Below are 25,192 nucleotides of genomic sequence, written 5' to 3' on the forward strand. Positions count from 1 at the left end.
CAGAGGGGAGTGACTCAAAGAGCTTGTGTCCAGGGTGGGAAGGGTCAGCCACAATCTTTCCAGCACACTTCAGAGTCCTGGTGGCGTATAGGTCCTGGAGCGGCGGCAGATTGCAGCCAATCACCTTCTCATTACAGAGTCAATGTATGATGCTCTGTACAACAAACAGCATTTTGAAACTATAACATTAATCTGCACACACACAAAAGACAATTGTTCTGCTTCATCATTTTGCTCCTATTCCTATATTTATAATCACCAGTACAGGAATGGTATCATGTCAGTGCTCGGTCCTGTGTTACCTTTTTTCGTTGGACACATTCTCAGTGAGCCTTTCACTGTATATGGACATGTATACTGCATTTATGTACATGTTGCTCCCCATTAATAGCCATAATAAACACACACACAGGCTCATGAAGTGGATGAGGACGGATGGGTTTTCTATTTCAATTTCAATCCAGCAGCATTTCCACTGGCAACATTAATGCATGTTTGACTCCTCGATACTTTGGCTTACATGTGGCCTAAAAACATGGTCATTGGTCAGAAAAAGGTTGAGAAACCTTGTCACCTTTGTATGTAATGTACTACTCATACACTGTATAAGTCCCTTTTATGTGTGGAAAAAATGTGGCCAATAAACCAGTTCTGATTCAAGAATTAGCCTACTTTATAATATTCAGAGCAAAAGGAATATCAACAACAACATATGTGACTTCTTCCCTTATCTCTGATCCGGGACTTACAAGTGGATCCATTGTTCCTTACTTTTTATATACAGTATGTTCCTTACACATTTCTGAATGGACTGGTGTGCTGTTACACTTCATGTCATATTTTTATTTTATTATGCATGTATTTTTTTCAATATATGACACTGAATTAGTTCAGTGTATGTTGCTCGTTTAGCTCTAAGCAAAAAGTGACAGTGAGTGTTAACATGAGCAATATATGCAAAAATGTACAAGTTATAAACTGCATGTTATATGTAGCCTAGGGAAAGGGCGTTGATATATGTGGAAAGGGGGGTGGGGGTTCCCTGCGCGCCAAAGGAAGTCGTGTTGACACCACGTGACTTCCATGGTATAGTGTACTCTCTTGTTATTGGAGGAGGCTCGTGTCCACTCCCACAACACCCGTGTGTCTTTCCCGCGAATTGGTTGCGCTTGTGCCGTGACATAGCTCGGTGCTAGGTGATGCATAGAGGTTCAGGGTAACGTTACTGTTTTTAGGATTACGTGAACAATACAGTGAAAATAGCATTCAAACTCGAACATGGCGAAGCAAAGCTCCCTTTTCAATTTCTTCAAAAAGTCTCCGCCGCCGGTCTCCAAGCCGAAGCCGAGTCTCTCTCCGGCCGAGGCAGACCTGCCTTCCTCCGTAGAGAAGTCCTCTTCTCCGAAAGAGCAAGCTAAACAGACACCGCAACAACTAACCAAGACCAACAAAGTTAAGCCGAAAAGTAACAAGTCTTCGAAAGGGGGATTCAACAAACTGTTTGGCGACACGGCCCCAACAACCAAACAAAGGTGAGTAAACGTTAGCCATGATAATGTTGGGAGCGGTGTAGGCTAATTGATGGAGACACGTTTTGCACTGTTTATATCTGCAAGGCCCCGCAAACGTGGTTGGTTGCTCGAAGGAAGCAGCTTTTCGAGTTACTCGACTCGTGAAAACCTACAGCTTCTTTTGCTACAACTTCTTCCGTTTTCATTTAGCTAACAGGTGAAGTTGTTCGTGTTTCCGATCATGTTTAAAACTTCTACTTTCCTTCGAATTACAGACGACTTGTCCTGCAGACTACCGTTATGCTTGTACGAGGTTTTATCGTGGTCAACTGCTATGCTAATGCCTCTAGTTTAACAACGTAGGTTACAGAGATTTCATGTACCAATGAATTTCAATTGGCATAGTTTAGACAATGTGGACTGAACGTGAGCTGATGCTGAGGTAATAGACCTTTTTCACAGCAGACATGTTGACACTTGACATGTCGTAGTAGGAAAAGCACCGGTGTATTGAAAACCATTAATGATGGCTGCATTCCACTTAGGAGATCTAGGCCCTGGTATTGTGCATGCTGACTCACTGAAATAGCTTACTGGGACACGTGATGGAATTGAGCCATCGTTAAGGTTATCAATTTCAGCTGTGCTTTTCCTACTATGACAAGTCAAAATGTCTGCTGTGAAAAAGGTCCATTATTGTGTTGGCGTGGTGAACTCACGGCAGGTCAACGATGTCTATCCCTCTCCTCTGCTCATAATGGACTGTGTGTAGTTTTCAAAATGTGTCAATAATAATCAAGTCCAGGGCATGATTTTATTATGATCGTTAATGCAAACATGACAGTGATAAGTCCCAAGTGGCTAGACATCACACTTCTAACACACCAACACAATCAATATCTGCATTAGTGTCCATAAAATAACTCAGTCAAACATCCCACCAAACAAACTAATGCATTATTATAAAAAAAAAAACAAAGATTACAACTTTAAAGTGTTTCCATCAGCCACCATTTCCATTTGACCTTTTTTTATTATTTATTGTGGTGGTAACTAGTTTTAAATTAACCAAATTACATTGTCGAGCTTGAAATGAATGCTGTGTAACATTTAAGAAAATGTTTAAGATAAAATATGCAACTGCATAAAAAAGATAAGATAATACTTTATTGTCTGTTACACAAGGGTAACAGAACATTTTCTTTGACGAGGCTCCAGTCACAAAGAGACATTCCCACAGACATATAAAAACAAGACATGGAGTGTTGAGGTATCAGCTGACTGTGGTGTTCATGTTGTGCTGTTCAGTATGGGACTTATGCCTGTTTAAATTCCCTTGCATACATTTTCTTTATTTGAAGTTCTATTCTATTCATCGGTTTAGTCAAAATGTTCACAGGACAGTAGTTGGTTAACCTTTACTTGTAGATGTGAAGCTGTGTTTTCAAGTTTCAAAGACAGTTGCTACTGAAAATGTTGAACTGCATTACCTTTTCAGAGCTGCAGTATTATCCAATCCTAGATGTAAATGACTAGCAGCAGTTGTTTGAGGATTATTTAGGGGAATACCAGTAATAAATATGATATAGTTAAAAATTCTACACATGGCTTTACACTCTTAGTTGGGTGAATATGAGATTCCCATATTGGTCTGGGTCAATATACTGTATAACTCAAATTAGCTTTTGGTGTTTCCTTCCTCCAGCAACACATGCACATTCAGTGCTGGTGTCCTTGTGTGGGCTAAACTGGAGGGACACCCCTGGTGGCCATGCATGGTGGTACCCCAACCTCTGACTGGACAGCAGATGAGGGGCCGGGGTCGGGACCAACGCATACATGTCCATTTCTTTGATGAACCCCCCACTAGAGGATGGGTCAGCACCAAATATATCCGAGAGTACCATGGTTGGCTAAATCCCTTAATTAATGATGATAATTATCTTAAACCTTTTTTTTTTTATAATTATGCTTATCCTCCCAGCAAGCTACATGCCAGTGTTTGCTATAGTTGAATGATGAGTTATCTCATTTCTACGGTTTTACAGGCTCTGACAGCAGTGATGCTAAAACGGGAGGGGTGTTCTTCAGCGGCAAACCTGTAATCCGTCATGCAATGGAGCTCGCTGATGGAGTTATGTTTGACAGCCCTGAAAAAAGATTAAAGATGCCTCTCTGTATGGATCCATCCGATGAGGAGGAAGAGGATGATGAAGAAATGGAGGTGACATTGTGATTATAATTGATTGCAATGTCGATAATATAACAAAAGGAGATAAAAAGTCTGTATTTCACTATAATTAATAATGTTATTCAAATGCCTCTTTTTCATTGGTAGTAATACAGAGTGTGTTTGTTATATCTAATCAGGTCAGTAATGCAGGTTATATATTTTTACCTGTTCTCCTTTGTACTCTCTTCTTCAGCTTGACAAGTCAACAGTGAGTGAAGAGGTCAGTGATGAGGAAGAAGAGGAAAATGAGAAGGTGAAATTGTCCAAGGTCAGTCGACGTTCATCCCGCGCGTCAACAGAGAAGGGAAATAAGGCCAAGCGCCGCCGCATAGTTGTAGCCTCAGACAGTGATGGATCAGATGAGGAATTCAAACCAGAACAGGCTGCGTCCAGCAGTGAGGATGAGCTGGAAGAAGCAGCAGCGGTGAGCAGTGAAGAGGAGAGCACGCATGAGTCGGAAGCAGAAAGCCCCATCAAGCCTGCAAAGCGCAAACGTCCTGCAGAAAAGCCTGCTTCTACAAAAGCCAAGATACCTACTACCCCGTCTAATGCACCAAAACGTGCTCCAGCAGCTGTTGCAGTCGACACAAAGTCTCGTCTGTCAGCCTTCTCTGCCCCTGACAACTTTGAGAGCCAGGCAAATGGATCAGGCACCATTGGAAGCGCCACAATTTGGGACCATGAGAAGCTGGAGTGGTGCCAGGATGGCAGGAGGAAAGACAGCCGAAGGCGGCGACAGACCGAGGATGACTATGATCCCACCACACTGTATGTACCAGAAGACTTTCTAAACCGAAACAGTCCTGGTATGCGTCGCTGGTGGCAGCTCAAATCTGAGATGTTTGATACAGTCATTTTCTACAAAGTGGGGAAGTTTTATGAGCTCTACCACATGGATGCTGTGATCGGAGTCAACGAGATGGGACTAACATTCATGAAGGGGACCTGGGCACACTCAGGCTTCCCAGAGATTGGCTTTGCGCGTTTCTCAGATGTGCTGGTCCAGAAAGGCTACAAGGTGGCTCGTGTGGAGCAGACGGAGACCCCAGAGATGATGGAAGCACGCTGTAAGAACATGGCTAAGCCCACAAAGTTTGACCGTGTGGTGAGAAGAGAAGTGTGCCGGATTATCACACGTGGTACCCAGACCTACAGTGTGTTAGATGGTGCTCCTTCTGAGAGTCAGAGCAAGTTCCTGCTGAGTGTAAAGGAAAAGGCTGAAGAGGAAAGCTCTGGTCGTTGCCGTGCATACGGAGTCTGCTTTGTAGATACCTCTGTGGGTTATTTTCATGTTGGTCAGTTCCCAGACGATCGTCACTGCTCACGCCTGCGCACCCTAATAGCACACTTTGCCCCTGCTGAAGTGCTCTTTGAAAGGGGAAACCCATCCGTTGAAACACGCAAAATACTCAAGGCCTCTCTGTCCTCTGCTCTGCAGGAAGGGCTTAATGCAGGCACCCAGTTCTGGGATGCTCAAAAGACTCTGAAAACCCTTTCAGAAGAAGATTACTTTAAAGAGGCTGCTGGCAAGGAACAAGGGACAGGGAACAACTTTCTTCCTGCTCCATTAAAAAAGATGACACCTGAGAGTGATTCCCTGTGCCTTACTCCCAAAGAGGGCTATGAGCTGGGACTCTCGGCACTGGGTGGATGCATTTTCTATCTGAAGAAATGTCTGGTAGATCAAGAGCTGCTCTCTTTGGCCAACTTTGAAGAATATGTCCCTGTTGATGTTGAGCTGGAGAAAGCTGCCGGACCTGCCAGTTTCTTTGCCCAGACTCGTCAGCGGGTGGTTCTTGATGGAGTGACTCTGGCAAACTTAGAAATCTTTCAGAATGGGTCAGGAGGAAAAGAAGGGACGCTGCTGGAGCGTTTGGACACCTGCTCTACCCCGTTTGGCAAGAGGCTGCTGAAGCAGTGGCTCTGTGCGCCTCTGTGTAACCCCACATCCATCAAGGACCGACTGGATGCAGTGGAAGACCTGATTGGAGCTCAGGCCCAGGCTACTGAGGTTTCAGACCTGCTGAAGAAGCTCCCAGATTTGGAGCGTCTTCTGAGCAAAATTCACAGCATTGGCACTCCTCTGAAGGGCCAGGATCACCCTGACAGCAGAGCAGTTCTCTATGAGGAGGTCACCTACAGCAAGCGCAAGATAGCAGACTTTCTCTCAGCACTGGAAGGTTTCAAAACTATGCAGGAGATCATTACTGTCCTCGCTCCAGTTACAGCCGAATCTCGATCCGCATTGCTCCGTCAAGTGGCCAGTCTGCAAAGTGAAAAGGACGGCCTCTTTCCCGACCTCTCTGCTGAACTCAGGCGCTGGGAGACAGCCTTCGACCACCAGAAAGCCCGCACTACTGGTGTCATAACCCCTAAAGCTGGCTTTGACCCCGAGTACGACCAGGCTCTGGCGTCAATCAAGAACTGTGAGCGAGAGCTGCAGGATTACCTGGACAGACAGAAGAAGAGGATTGGCTGTAAAAGCATGTCCTATTGGGGAACTGGGCGAAACCGCTACCAGATGGAGGTGCCTGACAGTGTCTCAGAGAGGAATATTCCCGAGGAGTACGACGTGAAGTCTACAAAGAAAGGCTGGAAGCGTTATGTGACCAAGGAGACCGAACGGCTGTTCTCAGAGCTGCAAGGATTTGAAGAGAAGAGAGATGCTGCCCTGAAAGACTGCATGAGGAGGCTTTTCTACAACTTTGACAAGAACTACAGAGACTGGAAGACTGGTGTGGAGTGCATGGCAGTGATTGGTGATTACATTCTTTTTATTCTTGTTAATCAGCATTATTTCTTATTGCATGCATCCAATAAAATGTGTCAAGTGATATATTTAAATTACTCTAGCACAAAACTTAGTGTTCACCTCGTCCTTATAGTGCACTTTCCTGTTATGTGCTGGGAAAACAATTTTGCATTGCAGGTGTCTGCTCTGAATACATTTCCTGCAGTTACAGATATACCTCCATAATGTGTGTTTAAGATGATGATGATGCATCATCATCATCCTGTGTCTGAGTGCTTGTTAGAAATCTCGCTGTCATTGAGTAACTATTTAATTATTTCACTTGGCCAAGTTGACACTAATTAGTTTGTTTTTCACTGTTATGCTCCTGAAAGTGGGGCAGATAATTGCAGTGTTTTGTCTCTGGTGCAGTAAGATAATGTGCTTATAATGTGTTTTTCCTTCCACTGGGCCATCGCTCAGCCACAGGTTATGTTTGCTTTTATTTATTAAGTTAAAGAGCAGAGCTGTAAAATCATCCCATACAGGGCTAAGACAGCAGGTAGCGGAGTAACCTTTTTGTTTTTTAAAGGACTGGCTCAATTCAATTGTATTGATAGTATCAAATCATAACAAGAGTTATCTTAAGACACTTTACAGATAGAGTAGGTCTAGACCGCACTATAATTTACAAGACTCAACAATTGCTGTAATTCCCCCAAGAGCAAGCATTTAGTGTGACAGTGGCGAGGAAAAACTCCCTCTTTGGGAGAAACCTTGAGTGGTGAGGCAAACTTCCGTTTAGCGAGAAACCTCGAACAGACCCAGGCTCTTGGTGGGCGGTGTCTGACGGTTCTGGTTGGGGGTGTGATGAACAGTGGCAATTATAGTTGCAATAAAGATAATGGAACTATGACTAGAAATAGTAGTTGTACTAGTTCATGGCGTAGCAGGGCACTGCAGGGAGTAGCAGGGTTCAGTGCTCAAATCCTCTTTACTTTAATGACTAATGGACTGTTAATTGTTTTCAGATGTGCTGCTGTCCTTGTCCCGCTACAGCCAGGGCGGAGACGGACCGATGACCAGGCCACAGGTGGTGCTCCCTGAGGGGGATGACCAGGTAGCGGCCTTCCTTGACCTCACTGGATCCCGTCATCCCTGTGTCACCAAGACCTTTTTTGGCGACGACTTCATCCCTAATGACATCTACATTGGCTGCCCTGGTAGCAATGAAACTGATGAGAAAAACGAGCATGCCTCTTGTGTCCTCGTCACGGGGCCAAACATGGGTGGAAAGTCTACTCTCATGAGACAGGTGGGCAGTTTATAGATGCATGTTGATCTAACATATCTCATTGTTTACTCCGTGTGCATAAAACTACAGTGCTAGAAAACTGATACATTGGAAATAATCCATTTCCCATCCATGTGGACAGTGCCTGTCTATTTGAAGTGTCCGTTGGCCTACACTGAGGTACTGTGCTGCTCCTTTTTGTACAGTGTGGACTTGTGATCATCCTTGCTCAGCTGGGTTGCTATGTTCCTGCCGAGAGTCTGCGCTTCACACCGGTTGACAGAGTCTTCACTCGGCTGGGAGCCTCGGATCGTATCATGGCTGGTAACATCACAAACTCCTGTAATGTCACACACATGGGGCAATGTCTCAAGCTTTCACCTCATGGGTTAAGCTTGTATTATCTAATATGCCTTCTTTAGGAGAGAGTACCTTCTTTGTGGAGCTAAGTGAGACTGCCAGCATCTTGCACCATGCCACTAAACACTCGCTTGTGCTTGTGGATGAATTAGGTACGTCTTTGTTGCTTATTCATAGTAACGGTGAACATTATAGGCAGTCTCCACAGCACTGTTTTGTGCTTGTGGTGTTATCAAAGTGTACCCATTTAGCCGTGAACTGTTTACAGGAAGAGGCACAGCCACATATGATGGCACAGCGATCGCCAGTGCTGTTGTGAAGGAGCTTGCTGAGAAGGTCTGCTGTCGCACCCTCTTCTCTACACATTATCACTCCCTGGTGGAGGACTACGCCAACAACCCTGCTGTGCGGTTGGGCCACATGGTGAGTACAGCAATGTTAAATACTGCACTGCACAGGCAAACAGTAGCAGGCCATTTTAGAATGTAAAAAAGCTTTATTATGACTTTATTATCTAGGCAAATATCTATTTAATTTTTCATCCTGTCTGTTTTATCTTATGTGTAGTGGAGCCAGTCAAATTTGTGTGTGTGCAGACAACTTGGTTGCTTATCTGTTCTGTCCCTCATTGCAGTTCAGTTATGTACAGTCTATTTACTGATGGTAAAACCTCTAGGACAGGGAATTTACTTTTGGAGTCATATTTCTTGGTTTATTAAAGAGCCTGGCAGTTATTGGGTATATTATTTCATACAAAGAAGTTATTAGTTCCCTCAAAGTAAAAATGGTCTAAACTGTGAAATCATTCCTTTAAATCAACACAACAGAACCCATATCTACATTCACACTGCAAGTCTTAATGCTTAATTTGGATTTTTTGTTAGGCTGTTCACATTACCTTTTTAAAATGTGGCCTATATCAGATTCCAGTGTGAACTTTTTGCGGTTTCGAACTGACTGTGTAATGGCAGCCGTAACATTATTGAGCAAGTGCTGAGGAGAAGAATGAAGAGAGAGAGCCAAATTGGCTATTTTGGCCTTTTGTGGGGTTATGGCTGAAAATTCACTAGAGGTCTGTGTGTCTATTTTTTCAAAATGGAGCAGTTACGGTATGATCCTTCTAGTTTTGATTGAAGTATCTGCCCAAACACTAATTAGGTCTAACACCTCCCTCTCCCTCCATTGACCTGCTCCATCACTGTTCTCCATTTTGTAGGCCTAGTCAAGTTTTAAATTTTACTGTCTGTGTCTAGGGCTAACTCCCGCCGGTGCATAATTGTGACAAATGCCGATGTAGATTGACGTAAAAGTCGCATCAAATGTGCTTTGGTTGTTCACACTGTGGTCACATTGAAAAAAATCAGACCTGGTTCTGATTCAGGACCACATATGGAGGGGGTCTAAATCTGATTTGGGAATCTGAAAATCAGATCTGGGCAAGATTTGAGTGTTCACACTACTTCTGAAGAAGTCTGACCTGGTTTGGGCCACTTTTGCCTGCAGTCTGAACGTAGCCTTACCGGCAATTTCCACTGGATGCGTAACGGCTGCGGATCCGCTCTGGAACGTCGACGGAGTCATTAGGTTTCCATTAAAGTCAATGTGTGTATTTCCACTGACTGCGGAACGGCTGCGTTCTGACTGCGTCCCAGCTCCGGCGGTCCGCAGCCCTCCGGAGCAGATACGCAGAGCTTCTATTTTTGCCGGATGCCGGAGAGCTCCGCAGCAATTCAGCACACAGCAGATAGTGCGGGACAGGAAGTCGAGCACAGAAACAAAATAAAAAATCTGGTTAATTTACAAAATAAAATACACCGTGCTCACGGCGGATCATATTTCCCTGCACTACACCTTGAAAACACAGCACAGTTGTTTCCCCTCTACTCCTCTGGATGGAAACAAACTGTTGTTGGTTTTGTGATTCTGTTCTACGTGAATTCGCGAGATATTGTGGGTCCTCGTGACTACAGCTGTCAGTCATGGCCGCAGCCGTGCCGCAACAAATCCGTTAGTGTAGTCTCATAGATCACGCAATGCTGTATTTAACAGGAAAAAACCCAAACTATATCAATCCATTAAAATTATTCTGAGTCATGTGCCCTGATATAAAGTATAATGTCCCTGTTTTGTCCCTCTCAGGCGTGCATGGTGGAGAATGAATGCGAGGATCCAAGTCAAGAGACCATCACATTCCTCTACAAGTTCATCACTGGTGCTTGTCCAAAGAGTTATGGCTTCAATGCTGCTCGACTTGCCAGCCTGCCAGAGGTGGTCATCCAATCAGGACACAAGAAGGCCAGAGAGTTTGAGAAGAGCACCATCAGCCTCAGACTCTTCAAGTATGTATTAGTATTGGGGTTAAAATATTCTGTAGCTACTGCAGTACCCTCCCAAAGCAAGTATTTGAATTTGGTATTAGAAATTCCAAAGCTTAGTTATGACTTTCTCCCTCTCTTCTCTCCTCTTGCAGGAAGCTCTGCCAGTTTGCTGAAGATCCTACACTGAGCAACACACACTTTGCTTCACTTGTTCAGATGCTCAACACCATATAGTTTAGAAACATGCTTTGTTGCTGAATTGTTCTCAGTACTTGAAAAAACACTACTGTTATGATCTAATAAAGTTTATTTTTAAAAAATGACAATGTTTCATCTAGGAAATTAAACCCTTTTTAATTCACGCTAACGCCTACATAACGGTTATTGAATACTTCACAATATATTAAGTCTAGATGTTATGATACATGCATACATTTCAGCCTGTATGAGGACCCACAATCACCAGTACACATGAAATGGGGAGGAGTGGGGGGGGCGCAATGAAACCATATAGCGCTGTATATAGATACTTGTCTCAGGTTCGGTAGAGTAAAGCCTTTTAAATTCTCCAGCAACATTGGCAAACAAGGGGGGAAAATATCAAAATTAGCTGTGCTTTCATGAGACTTCTCTTTTTTTCATGGACCTAATCCAAGTGTCATCTAAACAGAAACTGCTTTAACAGGCCAAGAAGCATTTGTGCCCGTTACTGAAAAGAATGTATCCATCCATGTTCTTATCTTATTTCCTAACCAATTCATTATAATGCCCGGAACCCAACCTGCAATGTGTTTTATTTGGTAAGTAAAGAGGCTGTATCTTAATTAGAATATCATGGGGTTATCTGGCTTAAAACAAAGAAAAAGTACACCCCTAAATTGTTATACATCTGCAGCCTTGTGTAAAAATACTTGATTTTGCCCCATATTTTTCTTCCTGTAAGTTGGGTCTTACGTGACAGGCCTATACACACAGAAAATATGCATAGATCAAGTAAAACAAAAATAACAGGCTGAACTATCACAACTGTTCAGCTCCCTTACAAAGAAAAAAACATTTATGATGCTACTCCAAACGGAAAAGGCTATACAAGTCTGGTGAAAGCACATTTCAGCATCTATTGTTCGGTATTGCAAATGTAAATGAGTCAACATTGCTGGAGAAAATGTTTAGTGTTTTCCTCTTTTCTCTTTCACAGAAAGAAGTTAGATACTGCGACATGTATAATTACAGCAATTCTAGGGTCTAATAACCAAAAAAAAAGAACACATTTAATAAAATAAAGACATTCAAGTACAGTAAAATTTTTGCATGGAAATACAAAACTACACAAAAAAGCATTAAAATCAAATCTCATCCGTTTTCTTGAGAGAAAAAAAAAAAAGCTGAAGTGCTAGTAATTTTTCCCGTACATATACGAGCACGTCGGTTGCCCAGTGATGGAAGCATTGTTGTATTTTGGGGCCTTTCGCCTCATGAGAAAAGTTGTGCCCATTCTGACAGCGTCTGTCCACGACGGGCCTGTACATGACTGCAGTATTTCGTTCTTCCACTCCTCAAGAGCAGGTGAGCCTCTGTAGCTTTTTGTCCATCTCTCACCAGCTTCACTTACTTGACCACACCCACAAACCCTGAGTCAGCTGCTCTTCTGCTCTCCCACTGATGTCATCTTTTTTATGTCAAATAATTGAAGAAAAAGCGAGGTATCCATAATCACTTATTTTTTTTCTAAATGTCTCCTTTTAGAGTCTCAGTCTTTTTTTTTTTGTTCAAGTCACTGTATATGCTCTTTTTTTTTTTTATAAGTTTGGATCTCCTCCTACACTGCACAACTTAAAGTGTCTTATGTCCATTACAGCTAAAGCGCAAGAGACCCTTTGGTCTCGAGCTCAGTTGTGCTGCAGTGTGTTGGACTCTATAGGAGGAGCTGAGTCATACAGTGTGTCTGTGTCGTGAGTTGGCTCTCCAGCTAACGTGCAAGGATTTGACAGTGTCCCCGCACCACAGTCACAGAAGAATCTGGAAGAGGAGAAATAATTTAACTTATTAGATTTTTTTTTTTTTTTTTTTAAACAAATATATTTAAAAAAAAAAAAAAAGGTTCCTCCTTTCATACTCATTTATGTAGTGACCCACATCCAAGTGTAAAGGGAAGGCCAGGGTGCATATTGGTAACAGTTTACATCTAAACAGCATCATTTGTTCCCAGTAATGCGGGGCAATAAGACTGACCTATCGTGTCTGATGAACTCCACATCATGTCCTTGGTGACACTTCTTGATGCAGTTCACACAGATGGCATTGCGGTCTGTTGTGTTACAGGTGTGACACCTGTGGGAACCCAAGTTGCACTCGTTAACGGTCATAAAACAGTTTACCGCGAGTCGGCTTGATTGCGAGTATGAACAGAAATTACCTGTAAAAATCGTGCATTGGGTAGCTGGTGTAACTTGAAATCTTGTACAGGCACTGACCTCTGCTCACAGCCTTTTCAATGGCATCTTGATTGTTCATTATTTTATTATCTGGAGGAAAGGAAGCAGAAATTGGTCACTTACATTTTGGTCTATTGACAGGCAATTTGGGGTTTGTCAAGAAATTGTGTCATAATCTTTGTGACCAAGAGAGTACCTTTCATTGTAACATTGACACCAGATGCAAGAAACAATCCCCCAAACCGATTGTTGAAGATCTGATTGCCCTCTAGGGTCGCTGTGGCATGATTGGTGATCTCAATACCTAGTAGTAAAAGAAAACGGTTTATACAACAGAGCTCCTAGTTCCCATTTGCAAGGCATACTGTACCTCACCAAGAACTGTTTGTTTACACAGACATGTTTGTAAGGATGTTGAAATGATGACAGATTATAGCCTGGGCACAGGTGTTACCCACCTGCTGCGAATCCGTCGAATATCCTGTTTTTCCGCAGTACGGGGTGGCTGTTGGTGCTAATGAGGACTCCTGCCTGGGCATTTCTGAAAATGTCATTTTCCTCTAGCAACCCTGAAGGCAGAAAACAGACTGTCACTGACATGAAAATTGAACTGTACAAACGTCTTAGAGAAAAGCATTTCTGTGGCTTAAAGGGTCCCCGTCGAGCTCTAGACCTTTAGTAGCGCTATAGACTTTCCTTTAGTCCCTGTTTTGTTTGTCATGGAATTTGTTTTGGTGAGAAACAGGAGAAAACTGATCAGTATCCCCTCATTTTCATACAATACATTGATTAGTTACCTCTTCCTCCGTTGAATATACAGATCCCACCGTCTCTCCCATCATGAATCTTATTCCTCCGCAGAGTGGGGTTGCTGTCCGTCTTGATCCACACTCCTGCCATAGCATTGTCAAAGATCTCATTGTCCTCAATGAAGCCTAAGCCTGAAAAACACATATTATATATATGTTTAATTTTTAGGGCAGCAGGGAAGAACTGTTGATACATTCGTCAAACTGCATATTACCAATGGCCACTGACTCCGTCAGGTGTCAACAAGTAGATTGAAAACACAACCTCAAACAGAAAATACTTCTGTTTCTCACCTGAGTTGTAAACCAAAATGCCTCCATTCTGGCCTCCCCAGATCTTGTTCCGCCTGATCTTGGGATTGCTGCCAGTTCTGTCACACAAGGGGACACACACAAGGGACAGTTGATCCACTGCTTCATTAATGCTAAATGCATTTCCTTCTCCACCTAAACATCTTAACCCTCAGGATAACTGGCTCAAGTCTGACTTTATTGGGACATCTATCTACGATTCATTGAATTTGTTCATTACACAATAAAATCAAGAACACAGTAACACAAGAAAATGTAAATATTTATTATTATTCATTCAAACTTTGACAAAACATTACTGTTTACAGTTGTCATTGTCAACATATTGGGGTGAATATTTCCACATTATTGCCATTTTCCACAAACCTAATTTGAACTCCAGAGTACATGTGATTGTAGATATCATTGTCTTCCAGCACACCATGGCCATTGTCATAGAAGTAGACCCCAACCTGTTCAAATTATAGTGAAAATGTCTATTAGCTCATTTATTCCTGATAATAAATAATTATGATACTGTTTCAATATAACAGAGCTACCTTCATAAAGATAGATTTTACATTTTTTTTTAGGAAGCCAGTCTGACATTAATATGCCAGTGTAACTACATCAGACCAGATAACAGTATACTCTGATCTCATATCTCATGAAGGTATATATATGGGAGTTGGTCACTTTACATTTATTTCTCATGATTAAACTTGTGACTAGCCTGTGATCTTACCTGCTTCCCGCTGTGTATCCTGTTCCTCCTCAGTACTGGCGTACTTCCCGTTGTCACCCACACTCCTGCCAGCGTGTTGCTGTACACCTCGTTCTCCTCTATGACGCCTTGTCCTTTTTCATGCTGCGATACAAAAATCACCATACATCACTGCTAGGTTTCAGAATTATTGAACAAGAAAGTTGAAGAAGGGAAAACAGTTCAAGATGTAAGACTATTATGGAGAAGAAAAGAAAAAAACTATGCTGATGCAACTTCCTGGGTTTATATTTACCACATATATGCCGCCGTGTTGGCCATCATGGATCTTGTTGTGTCTGACAATAGGGCAGCTGTTGGTCCTGATCTGGATTCCGGCCAGGGCGTTACCGTAGATGTCGTTTCCTTCAATGAGGCCTCGGCCATCACCAAAAATATAAACGCCACCTTGGTTGCCATTAAAAATGGCATTGCCCCTGTATTTTGACAAAACAAACACATTTTTAGGACATGATACAACAGTGAATGGACTAGTGCCCACTGTGACCGTTGACAGCCAGGCCACACTGACCTTATCGTGGGGTCACTGTTAGAGGTGATCCACACCCCAGCAAAGTTATTTGCATAGATCTTGTTCTCGATGAACTGGCCCCGGCCCTTTTCGTGCACGTAGATGCCCCCCGTCTGACCATGATGGATCTCACAACGAACCACTGTCGGATTGGCGTACGCCTTTACCTCAAAGCCGGCTATGCGGTTCCTATGGATGTTGCAGCTCTCAAAGTAACCCTGGAAATGGACAGGGAAATTCAAGATTACTGTATGTCCTATCAACATACTTTTCAGTCCATGAGCAGCAACTAAAAAAAACAAATAAGAACCATTTGTAACCAACCCTTTACACAGTAACAACACGGCACATATTACACACGAGAGAGTCATACAACTGTGGCATTGCAGCGACCGCTCACAAACCAAACACCAGTGAGTTGTATCTTACCATGCCGTGGTCGAACGTAAAAACGCCGACGTCTCTGCCATGGTGGATGTGATTCCTTCTGATGATTGGGTTGCCGTGGTTTTTCACCCAGATCCCAGCCAGAGCGTTGTTTGAGATCTCATTGTCTTCGTATATTCCCTAAACAATGAACAATGTTGAATAAGATTAAGGCTTTGAACATTTTCATGTACATGTTCATTTTAATCATACTAGTATTTTAACCTCACACGTAAAAACCCTATTTTCTTAAGACTGGGACTTATTTACTGTTCATGAAACCAGACAGGAGTGTGAGAATTAAGAAAGATGGGCTTTGCTGCTGTTGATCAATTAGCTCCTTGTGAAGTTAAGAGATCTACTGCACAATAACTGCAGACGCAGACGTATGCCTTTAAATCTTCACGTAATACTTTGCAACATGGGTGAAATGTGTGCATTACCTGTGCATGGTCAGTGATGTAAAGACCAACATTTTCACAGTCACTAATGTTGCAGTGCCTGATTGTGGGACAAGCACCCTGGCCGCTGACACAGACAGCTGACCCCACTGAAACAAGCAGGATGGAGAGTATTAGTGCACCAGTATCCAGGTCAAAATATACAACCAAATCAATCTCTGCTCCATCAAGGAGTGGTCGGAACATGGACGGAACATAGAGCAGTGCTTCCCAACCTTCTTGTCTTGTGGTCCCTAACAATGAAGGAGTGTCTACTTGCAACCCCTTGTCACAGGTTTCACAAGTTGCATAAATGTATGTAGCACAACTTTGTTTCTTCTTCTTAGCCATACCGCTAATCATCTCACAACTTCTCACATGTATCTTGTGCATCTTGAGCAGCTGACTTACCTGTGCACGTGCTGCGTATGATGCAGTGGTCGATGATGGGGCTGCAGTTGACTGTGATCTCCAGGCAGTGGTGTGCATTGTGGTGCTGGGCGGATTTATCATCAGGATTGAACTGCAGCAGAAACAAAAACCGTTCTTAACAACTTACTAAAACTAACAATGACTAACAATTGCTTTCACCCATACTGAGTGAGTGTGCATACTGTCCACGTGGCCTATAGAAACCCACAAAAAGAGAGAAAAGGTAATCTCACCCTAATGGTCATGTATCCAACATAAGCATCCTCCGAGCCTTCCATGAATACAAATGTAGAGTCTCTGGTATTCTCAATGATGACTTTCTCTGCCACTTTACCAGGAGCTGCAAAATAATCAGAAAGGTCACATTACAGACAAGACTAAACACATGCACAATGAAACCGTGACCACGACTTCACATGAACATACCAGCTCCTATCATTGTGATAGGCGACTCGATGTAGATCCATTCATCTGTGTAAATACCAGAGTGGACGAATATCAGGCCGTCAAAGTGAGGCTCCTGACCCCCTCCGAGAGCATCCTCAATGGTGTCATAGTACTGGAGAAAACATCACAAGTGAGGTGAATGACAGAAGCATCAAAGTGTGAAAAGAATGTTGGAAACCGTTTACTTACAAACATGTTATCTCTCCCTTTGTATCTGGCAGGATTACTGTAGAAGTGTTCTGCAAAGCCCGGCTTCACATGTGCTCCTTTATACTGTAAAGAAAATATTCACATGATTAATCACACACTGAAGAACAGAATAATTCATAACGAACCATTTGAGACAACAAAGACAGAGCACTGGCACTGCATTCTGAACAAGATGGGGAAATCATCGCTAGAAAAATGCCTGAGACATTTTTATCCACAGAAAACAATCCTAAAAAGGTCAATATATCACAAAGGAATACAATTTTAAAACATAGTTCTCTTCTATCCCCTGCATACTGAATGACACCATTATGGCCTGTGGTGTTGCCCTTTCACATGACATTAGCCCTGTGTGCACAGGAGGATTTAAAGTCGCACTGAAGCAACTTTTGGAAACAAAAATATCGATGTAAAGATGAAGAGAAAACAGAGTGCATCTAGTCTCCTCAACGCTACCTTTTAAAGTGAATTCATTTTGTATCATAATTTGCTGTATGTAGAAGCAACGTATGCTTAATCCACCACACATACCTCATCTTTCAAATGTTCACATCAGTAGGCGTCAAAGCACTTTAGGAAGGTTTGAGTAAAAGGTATCTAGTTTTATGTATTTTCAAACTATGATATTGTTTTCATGAAATCCTTTCGTCAGGGCTGAAGCTCTGAAAACTGCATTTGCCTCTTCTAGTGTAAAGTCAATGTTACCAATAACCATAAAGAGTAGTGTGGTACCAGTGTTTTATTTGCTTCATAATAAAATATTAAATCAGAGGGTTTTAGTGACTCAGTAAGCCCACAGGAGGTTCCATACCAGCTGCTGAAAACTTTCCTTCCACGGGTTTGGCTGCTCATACTCTTCTGGGTTTATCTGGTAGAACTTCCCTGCCTCGGGGTGCATCATGGGCCGCGTGTATTCAAACACTTCCATGTACAGCCTCTTCCTGAAACATGAAGATAAAACGACAATTAACACTATCCGCCTCTCATTTCAGAATTTCTTAGTCTACAATACAGAAGCTCGTAGACTCATTTCTTGTGAGGATTAGTACAAACTTGATTATTAACACAAAATGACACCTAAACAAGTCACTAAAGGCCTGGCACACCAAGCTGTCAGTCAACAGTGTGCACCATGCTTGAGACATCTGACAGTTCAAACATGTTCACAGTGAAATTACTTTGTTTTGACTGTCTGTAATGTTTTTTGGAATGTAAATACACACTACTGACTGATTATATATTTCTTTAAACTCTGCTTCTTACAACAAGACGTTGTTCAGCTCACAGTTCTAAAATTCTCTTCTGCTCTACTAATACCGATGTTTGAAAATGAAATGCATTTAGTGCTGTATATTTTGTATGATGGTAATTTCACACAATAGCCTGCATTGGCAGTGAGGACTACCAAAACAATTTAACAATGGTTACTTTGATATATTAAGAAGTAACAAACAATTAATTCAAAGCTGAATTGAAGTGCCCTACTGACAATTTGACAGGAGCTTTTTTGATTTGACATGCTGTCAAATAGCCAGCCTTTTTTTTTTTTGGATAATGGCAAACAAAAAAGCATACTTCATTCGTGATTCAGCTTTCAAATGTGTGCAACCATTTCAAATCAGATGCACAACACAATAAAAAGGCAAATTAAAGCCACTATCAAATCAAAATAAATTGTAGCTATGGGACTGTTAATAGTACCTGCCCTCAGAACATTGGAGCTAAGTGTTGATTCAAATATTTATAAGATACAAGCGTTGACGCTGCTATTAAACCATTTATTGAACCCACACAAAGGAGCATGACAAACATACAGGGTAATGGTTAAGAGGAAACCCAACACCAACAAGTCTCACCAGAGGATGGGGTCATTGGCCAGCTCACTGAAGCGCTTGCACACACATGCTGCACGGCACAAGTCCTGCTCCAACAGGTACGAGAAAATCTTTAGCACCACCTCGTCTGGAAGCTTCTCCTGCAAATACTGCTCTGCTGGAGCTGCTGGGAGGAGGACGACGGTGGAATTAGAATAAATATATATTCAAAGGACAGGGTTTTGGGTGGGGTTGGACAACTGCAGCCATACGAGCATATTTATAGCAAGATCACGTCAGGAACCAAAACTATCTCTCGAGTCACAATAGCAACGAATTTCTGTAGAAATGATGAAGACTGCTTCGTGAATTGTCCCAGCATTGTCCTATTACATTGTTCCAAAAACGAAGACGTGGTTACACGTCCCACAGTATTTATACAATATTGATGTGAATACCATCAAAGCTGGAAGTCAAAACTTTACTCTCAGTCACAGTTTAATTACAACAACTTCTCATGTTTACTCCTATCTGAGTGAGCGTTGCGTTAACAGCTCAGCTACCTAAACGTGAATCAATCAATGTTTTACTCCTACATCCTAGTCAAGTTTGGGGTCTGTTATTAAACACTGAATACTGTATTCCATGATAAGATACATTTTTATCAGTTAAGCTTTTAAATGTTTGTATTTAACCTCTATCCAATTAGGAATACATATTTATTTACATTATTACTTTAATTATATCATTTACATTTCTCTTTCAGGGGTAATCTGTTGATTTCAATTCATAGGAAAATATACTACTTCCTCTCAAATGTGTGCAGGCTGTGCCGACTGGATGGAGGCCGTTACTTGCGTGGCCCTAAGTGAGATCCAATCACAGTCCACCAGAACTAGCACTTTGCTGTTAGACCAGCAAATCCAATCGCATTTCAGTTACAAGATATTAGAGCTGAATGCTACGTAGTTTCATCCATCTTCACAATGTACAGCTTAGGTTTACCTGGTTTAATGACATATGGTTACTGCTTTAGCATGCAAGCTCTGCCTGAATGGTGGAATTATAGATATGTACTGTATGTAATGGACCAATTTGTTTATCATACATTACTGAAACAAAAAGTTCCTATTTGTGTGGATTTATGCATCTAACTTTAAAAAAAAAAAAAAAAAAAAGGTAAGATTAAACAAAAAGATGTATTGTTTAGATAAATGTCAGATTTGCAATTAGGAAGTCATTTTGGTTTTCGAACAGATCATGTGGAGGCAATGCGACCATTTACTTGGACACCACAAAGCCATGAATGATGAGTGAAAGCCAGAACTAAATGCCATCAAGGGCAGGCAAACATCTATTTCAGATGCTTTGGCAAGAGAACTGCACTGTATGAGAAAGTCTCCAAACGCCACAAATAACAGACTCCATAATTTTGGCTCTGTGAAACTTATGGTGCTACTCCACGTTTTTACAAACGAGGCTTTTAAAGAGATGATCTAAACTCTTGAGAGGTCTTGAGATACTATCTATTTTTCCTCGGTTGCCATCCCAGAAGTTGACATTAAGCGAAAGCTAAGCCTGGACTAAAGGATGAATACAGAATGAAAGTGCCATGTTTCTGATGCATGGTGCAGACAACTGTGTGTTACACACTATATGAACGTGCAGTACATACAAATCCCATTACATAAATAGGGTTTATGTAATACACAGACCTCTCATTATGAAAACGAAAGTGAAACATAAAATTTCACAATTTGCAAAAAAAAAACATGTATTCAGCTATGAAACACCATGTATGACACATAACTGTACATTTTGCCCTGATTCACTATTTGATAAGCAACACACTGCTCTCGTTGTACATAAGGAAAAGTAATTAATCCTTAACCCTACCCGTCACAACCTGTGGGAAACAACAGTGAATGCACCGTTGGGGGAGATACACATCTGGTTACCTCTCAATGTGTGTCAATGTTTTCCTAATTACCTGGTAAATCTTGACACTTTCCTGAAACTCTGGGGCGCTTAGGTCGGTGTCCAAAGTTTTCTATGGTTGAAGTTGAAGCACCCTATAAGTTGAAAAAAAGTCAGTGGAGACATTAAAACATTAATTATTGTGTTTCATTAAGATACAATCTTCATCATGTAGGCATTTATACAATCTTTGAAGGATTCCTGGTATACGTACCTCCATGTTTGTCTTTGTCGGACACACTGTTCTCTTGGGTAGAGACTTTCTTCTAAGTTGGTAGGGACTATTCTGAGCTCCTGGACCGGATTCTTCTGCGACCATATCTGCAGGAACGTCCTCATCTGCAAATGGTGGAAAACATTTTTTTTTAAAGATTTCTTGCAATGCTATTAATTAAACAGAAGGAAATACAAAAAAAGATGTGTTGTCAACAACATATACATGATGTAGCATTTCAAATATACTTATTAAAAAAGTGAATCGGCAACTGGATATTCCTGAGCTATCACTAGTAAGCTATGCCTAAACACACACACACGTTGCCCTGTGTGGTATAATCTCTGCTGTGGAGCCCATGAAGCATAGCTTAATTTGCATTAATGGACGTTTACTTGCATGTATGTTTGAGATCTTTAGGTGGACCAAACCAATGTATTCATACCATCAACTTATTGTTTACCATAGATTAGTAGTTTTTGAGCCTTCAAACACAACGTTCAGTCAGTAATAAGCAATAATAATTTGTAACAACAACACTAAAGGCAATATCTTAAACAGTATTTGTGAACAGGTCACAGGACAAAACCTAGGAAAAACAAAAGCAGGTTTCTTCATTACCTGCTCTGTATGCTACAAATTGCTTACAGATCCTATCAAGAAGGGATTCAATCAACAGAGCAACAAAACAACCATAGCATCAATCCTGAGCTAAACCAGACATCTATTTACAAAGCTCTATTCACCATGGCACGATGAGTTGATAGCTACCACAGATGGGAGATGCAAACGCTGTCTTCTTGTTGCTCTGGTTGCAAGGATGACTCCCTGGCTACTAGGCTAGTAACCACTACAAACACTGTCTGTGTAACAAACTGGGCCAGATAAACCGATTTCTATGTAGTTGTCAACTGAAATAATGTATAGGTTATTCTGCCTTGTTTGACTTAAACAAACATTTAAGACCAGAGGTGTATATCAATGTCACATCAAATATACTGTATGATGTGAAATATGTAAAGATACTGTTGATCTGTTACCAATCACACTATCATTTATTCATTTAATGTCACCTTAAAATGACAATAAAATAACAAACAAATAATAATAAATGAATAGAGACAAGGAGAAGCACTAAAAACAACAACAGATAAATCATTACTAGGATGAGCATGACAGGTCATCTTCTATTAGATTCTTTTGGCAACATTATCAAGTTACCATCTTAGATTTTTTTTTAAATGTTTACAAATCACTTTTGTCAGAAACAAGAGTTAATCATCTGCTGCTGAGTGCCATTCAATTGATGCTGTGAGATCCAACATCCCAACAAGTTACCCACGTTAGTCCACCTAATAACATTCATTGAATCAGATTCAGCAATCAACCAGTAATGTTGCTGATCAGTGTCCCCCAGATTGACTGGGTCTCTAGCACTGAAAGACATGGCAACTATGATTACAGAACATCCATAGCTAAAGTTTACTTTGAAAAATGTCAGTCAATACTGGATTAGCTAGCTACATTACACGTCTGCTGTCACACAGCGAAGAAAAACATTTGTGACTTAATTGTAACAGTTGCGTTGTTCCATTAATAACAAGCATATCTACGCATTGACATTTTAAAGTTGCAAAGGCTATGAAGGCTGGTGCTTTTCTGAAATCGCCAGGACTCAGATAGCTAGCCAAACATGCTAATAATAACAGCTATGTTAGCACAGGCTAGGTCCAGTTAGCATGCTACGACAACTGGCAAAACCACTTTGTGTACCCTTCTTTGCGTTTGTCACCCATGAATCAAGCTAACCACTGTCTACCGCTTGTCATTTTCACCAATAATGTAGCTAACGTTACCTGCCAAAAAAACAAAATTCAGCAGAGATATGAGGTCTGACGAGCAAAAGAAAGGCCGACTCGGGGCAAAAATCAAGCAAAACAAAGCGCGGCCTGAAAGCTAGGTACAAACACAAAAGCCTTGGTGTTTCCTGACTGCACAGAGACCCTTTGCTGTTTGCTCCCCTGTGTTTTATTACAACAAGCAACGTTGACCCAATGCACGTACTACACACAGACATGAACAATACATACATCCGTGCAAGCATATACACAATTCAACCGTAAAGCTAGCTGCCTGACAAGTCGTTCTGTAATGCTACGCTAGCTTAACGTAGCTAATATTATTACCTCTTTCCTGGTGGTTCCTCTCCGGCTGCACCGGGCGCGGCCTCGAGACTCGCCTAGGTCTTCTGCTAACGTTACTTGCTCTGACGGAGTTCATTTGGGGTGTTGTTAATCTTGAAGAAACGTCGAAGCCTTCACAGCAGAAGAGGCGACTCTAAGCACACCATCTATGTATTTTTATTCAGCATTGCACGATCTGCCATCTTTAGCCGTGGCACCTGAAAAAACGTATCGCTGTGTGTTATTCCCGTTCCTCTGCACTGGTGTTACGTCTAGCCCCGTTCTACTGTAGCAGGAGGAGCCATAACAGACAGGCACAGTCACATCACATGGGAGGATCTCTCGCCACACGTCACATTCCTCTTTCACGCGGCGGTCTATTCAACAATTGATTGCATTTACTTTTGAAGCTCAAACATCCAAGCATCCATTATGAGAGAATCTGCTGTATGTATCAGCAGCAGTCTACCTCACATTGGAGCTGAGTATAATTCTTAATGTAATCCTTATAGCTGGAGGTAAGGGGTCTTGCTCAAGGGCACATTGGCAGTCTCCTGCTTGTCCTACTTATCAGACTGATGAGACAACAGATTGCCATCAAATTATTATTGCTGTCTGTGACACCAAAATTCCTAATAGGCCTACATATTTTCCATGCTATGATAGAGTTGGCCACTTTTTATCTAACAAATGTAGACCTTAGAAAACAATGGATGTGTAGTGTAATCAGGGACCTAAATTAGTTTGATTTTTTTTAATTATATTTTTGCATAATTGCTAAAAATAAATTGAAAATAAAATAAAGGGTTGATCTGTTAGAACAGATTGGTCCCTCAGTGGTTAGAAAAGCTGTCCATGGCAGTTAGTAGGAATTGGAAACCGTACTTACTACTGAAAATTGCTTGAGCTCAGCGAAGAGGCAATTAAGAAGATCATTTCTCCACAAGGATCAATGAAGTGTCTCATGATTATTACTATGCAGTCTTTGTATGAAGTGATGAGGAGCAGGCTTAGTTACAAAGCAAAGCTCTTACTCACATAATCTTGCATGGTGACTCAGAAAATTAGATTGTGAATACGATTAGGGCCAAAATTAAATCCTTCATCAGGGTGGCCGAGTCTGTGTTTTGAACTCTGTGTTTTGAGGACACCTTAGTATGAACCACTGTTCATTCACATTCAGATGAGTCCGTTGAAGGGATTTGGCACCTGCTGAATGCTCAGAGCTGCTCCTTGTACAACTGTCTGACTGGCTGACTGACTGAGAGGAGACCCCCCCGGGCAGACCAGACCAACATCTCAGCAGCTCTGCTTGCCCTTATGTCACTCTGACCGGGACAAGCAACTATAGATTTGATGGAAAATGGATAATTGATCATTTTAACGTCAAACAGATCAGTCAAAAGATATTAGTCTTCTCAGGTTCTGCTGCAGGAAACATTATTCACCCAGAGCAGATATGCTTTCATTTTTTTCTTTCCAGACATTCAGACCTTGCAGTGCCCATTAACACCAAATCTTAATGTTGTATAATTTATGTAACAAATATTATGACAAGGTGGAATCAATTAGTATACCTGCAAGGGCTGTAAATGACTGAACACCAGATTACATAACCATACTTATCATGTCCTTGAGCGATTTTGAAGGCCTTTCAATAAAAATAATGAAAGTTAATCATGTAAAACAGCACAGTGTAACGATAATGTGCACTCTACAGAGTGTGTTCCACACTAAACAAAGAAAAAGACTTGAGTGATGCTCACTTTTCA

The 25,192-nt window shown here is 41.6% G+C and overlaps 2 protein-coding genes across 4 annotated transcripts; one reads left to right on the forward strand and one right to left on the reverse strand.

Moving 5' to 3' along the window:
* The first annotated feature begins 1,108 nt into the window (after window positions 1-1,108).
* On the forward strand, window positions 1,109-11,296 carry msh6 (mutS homolog 6 (E. coli)). Its single transcript, XM_031302562.2, has 10 exons — window positions 1,109-1,532; window positions 3,217-3,419; window positions 3,560-3,735; window positions 3,938-6,503; window positions 7,507-7,790; window positions 7,976-8,093; window positions 8,192-8,281; window positions 8,398-8,552; window positions 10,269-10,468; window positions 10,600-11,296. The coding sequence occupies exons 1-10, from the start codon at window positions 1,279-1,281 to the stop codon at window positions 10,679-10,681; spliced, it is 4,128 nt and encodes a 1,375-aa protein (XP_031158422.1). The 5' UTR covers window positions 1,109-1,278; the 3' UTR covers window positions 10,682-11,296.
* Window positions 11,297-12,117: 821 nt separating this feature from the next.
* fbxo11a (F-box protein 11a) lies at window positions 12,118-23,734 on the reverse strand. 3 transcript variants are annotated; one of them, XR_004105490.2, is made up of 22 exons: window positions 23,424-23,734; window positions 21,238-21,362; window positions 21,037-21,118; window positions 19,089-19,233; window positions 18,044-18,173; window positions 17,212-17,295; window positions 17,002-17,134; window positions 16,809-16,915; window positions 16,555-16,666; window positions 16,147-16,253; window positions 15,707-15,844; window positions 15,278-15,495; window positions 15,002-15,182; window positions 14,728-14,850; window positions 14,370-14,455; window positions 13,986-14,062; window positions 13,680-13,823; window positions 13,341-13,451; window positions 13,079-13,186; window positions 12,922-12,972; window positions 12,680-12,778; window positions 12,118-12,466 (listed from the first exon to the last, which is right to left on the reverse strand). XR_004105490.2 is itself a non-coding variant. In XM_031302580.2 (22 exons), the coding sequence occupies exons 1-22, from the start codon at window positions 23,515-23,517 to the stop codon at window positions 12,337-12,339; spliced, it is 2,640 nt and encodes an 879-aa protein (XP_031158440.1). In that variant the 5' UTR covers window positions 23,518-23,732; the 3' UTR covers window positions 12,118-12,336. The 3 variants fall into 3 exon arrangements, 2 of the variants coding, with proteins under 2 accessions (XP_031158440.1, XP_031158431.1); XM_031302580.2 differs by having other exon boundaries at window positions 12,864-12,972; window positions 19,089-19,230; window positions 23,424-23,732; XM_031302571.2 differs by having other exon boundaries at window positions 12,864-12,972; window positions 23,424-23,732.
* Window positions 23,735-25,192: the final 1,458 nt, after the last annotated feature.

Source organism: Sander lucioperca, chromosome 15 (genome assembly GCF_008315115.2).
Source record: "Sander lucioperca isolate FBNREF2018 chromosome 15, SLUC_FBN_1.2, whole genome shotgun sequence".
Lineage (NCBI taxonomy): Eukaryota > Metazoa > Chordata > Actinopteri > Perciformes > Percidae > Sander > Sander lucioperca.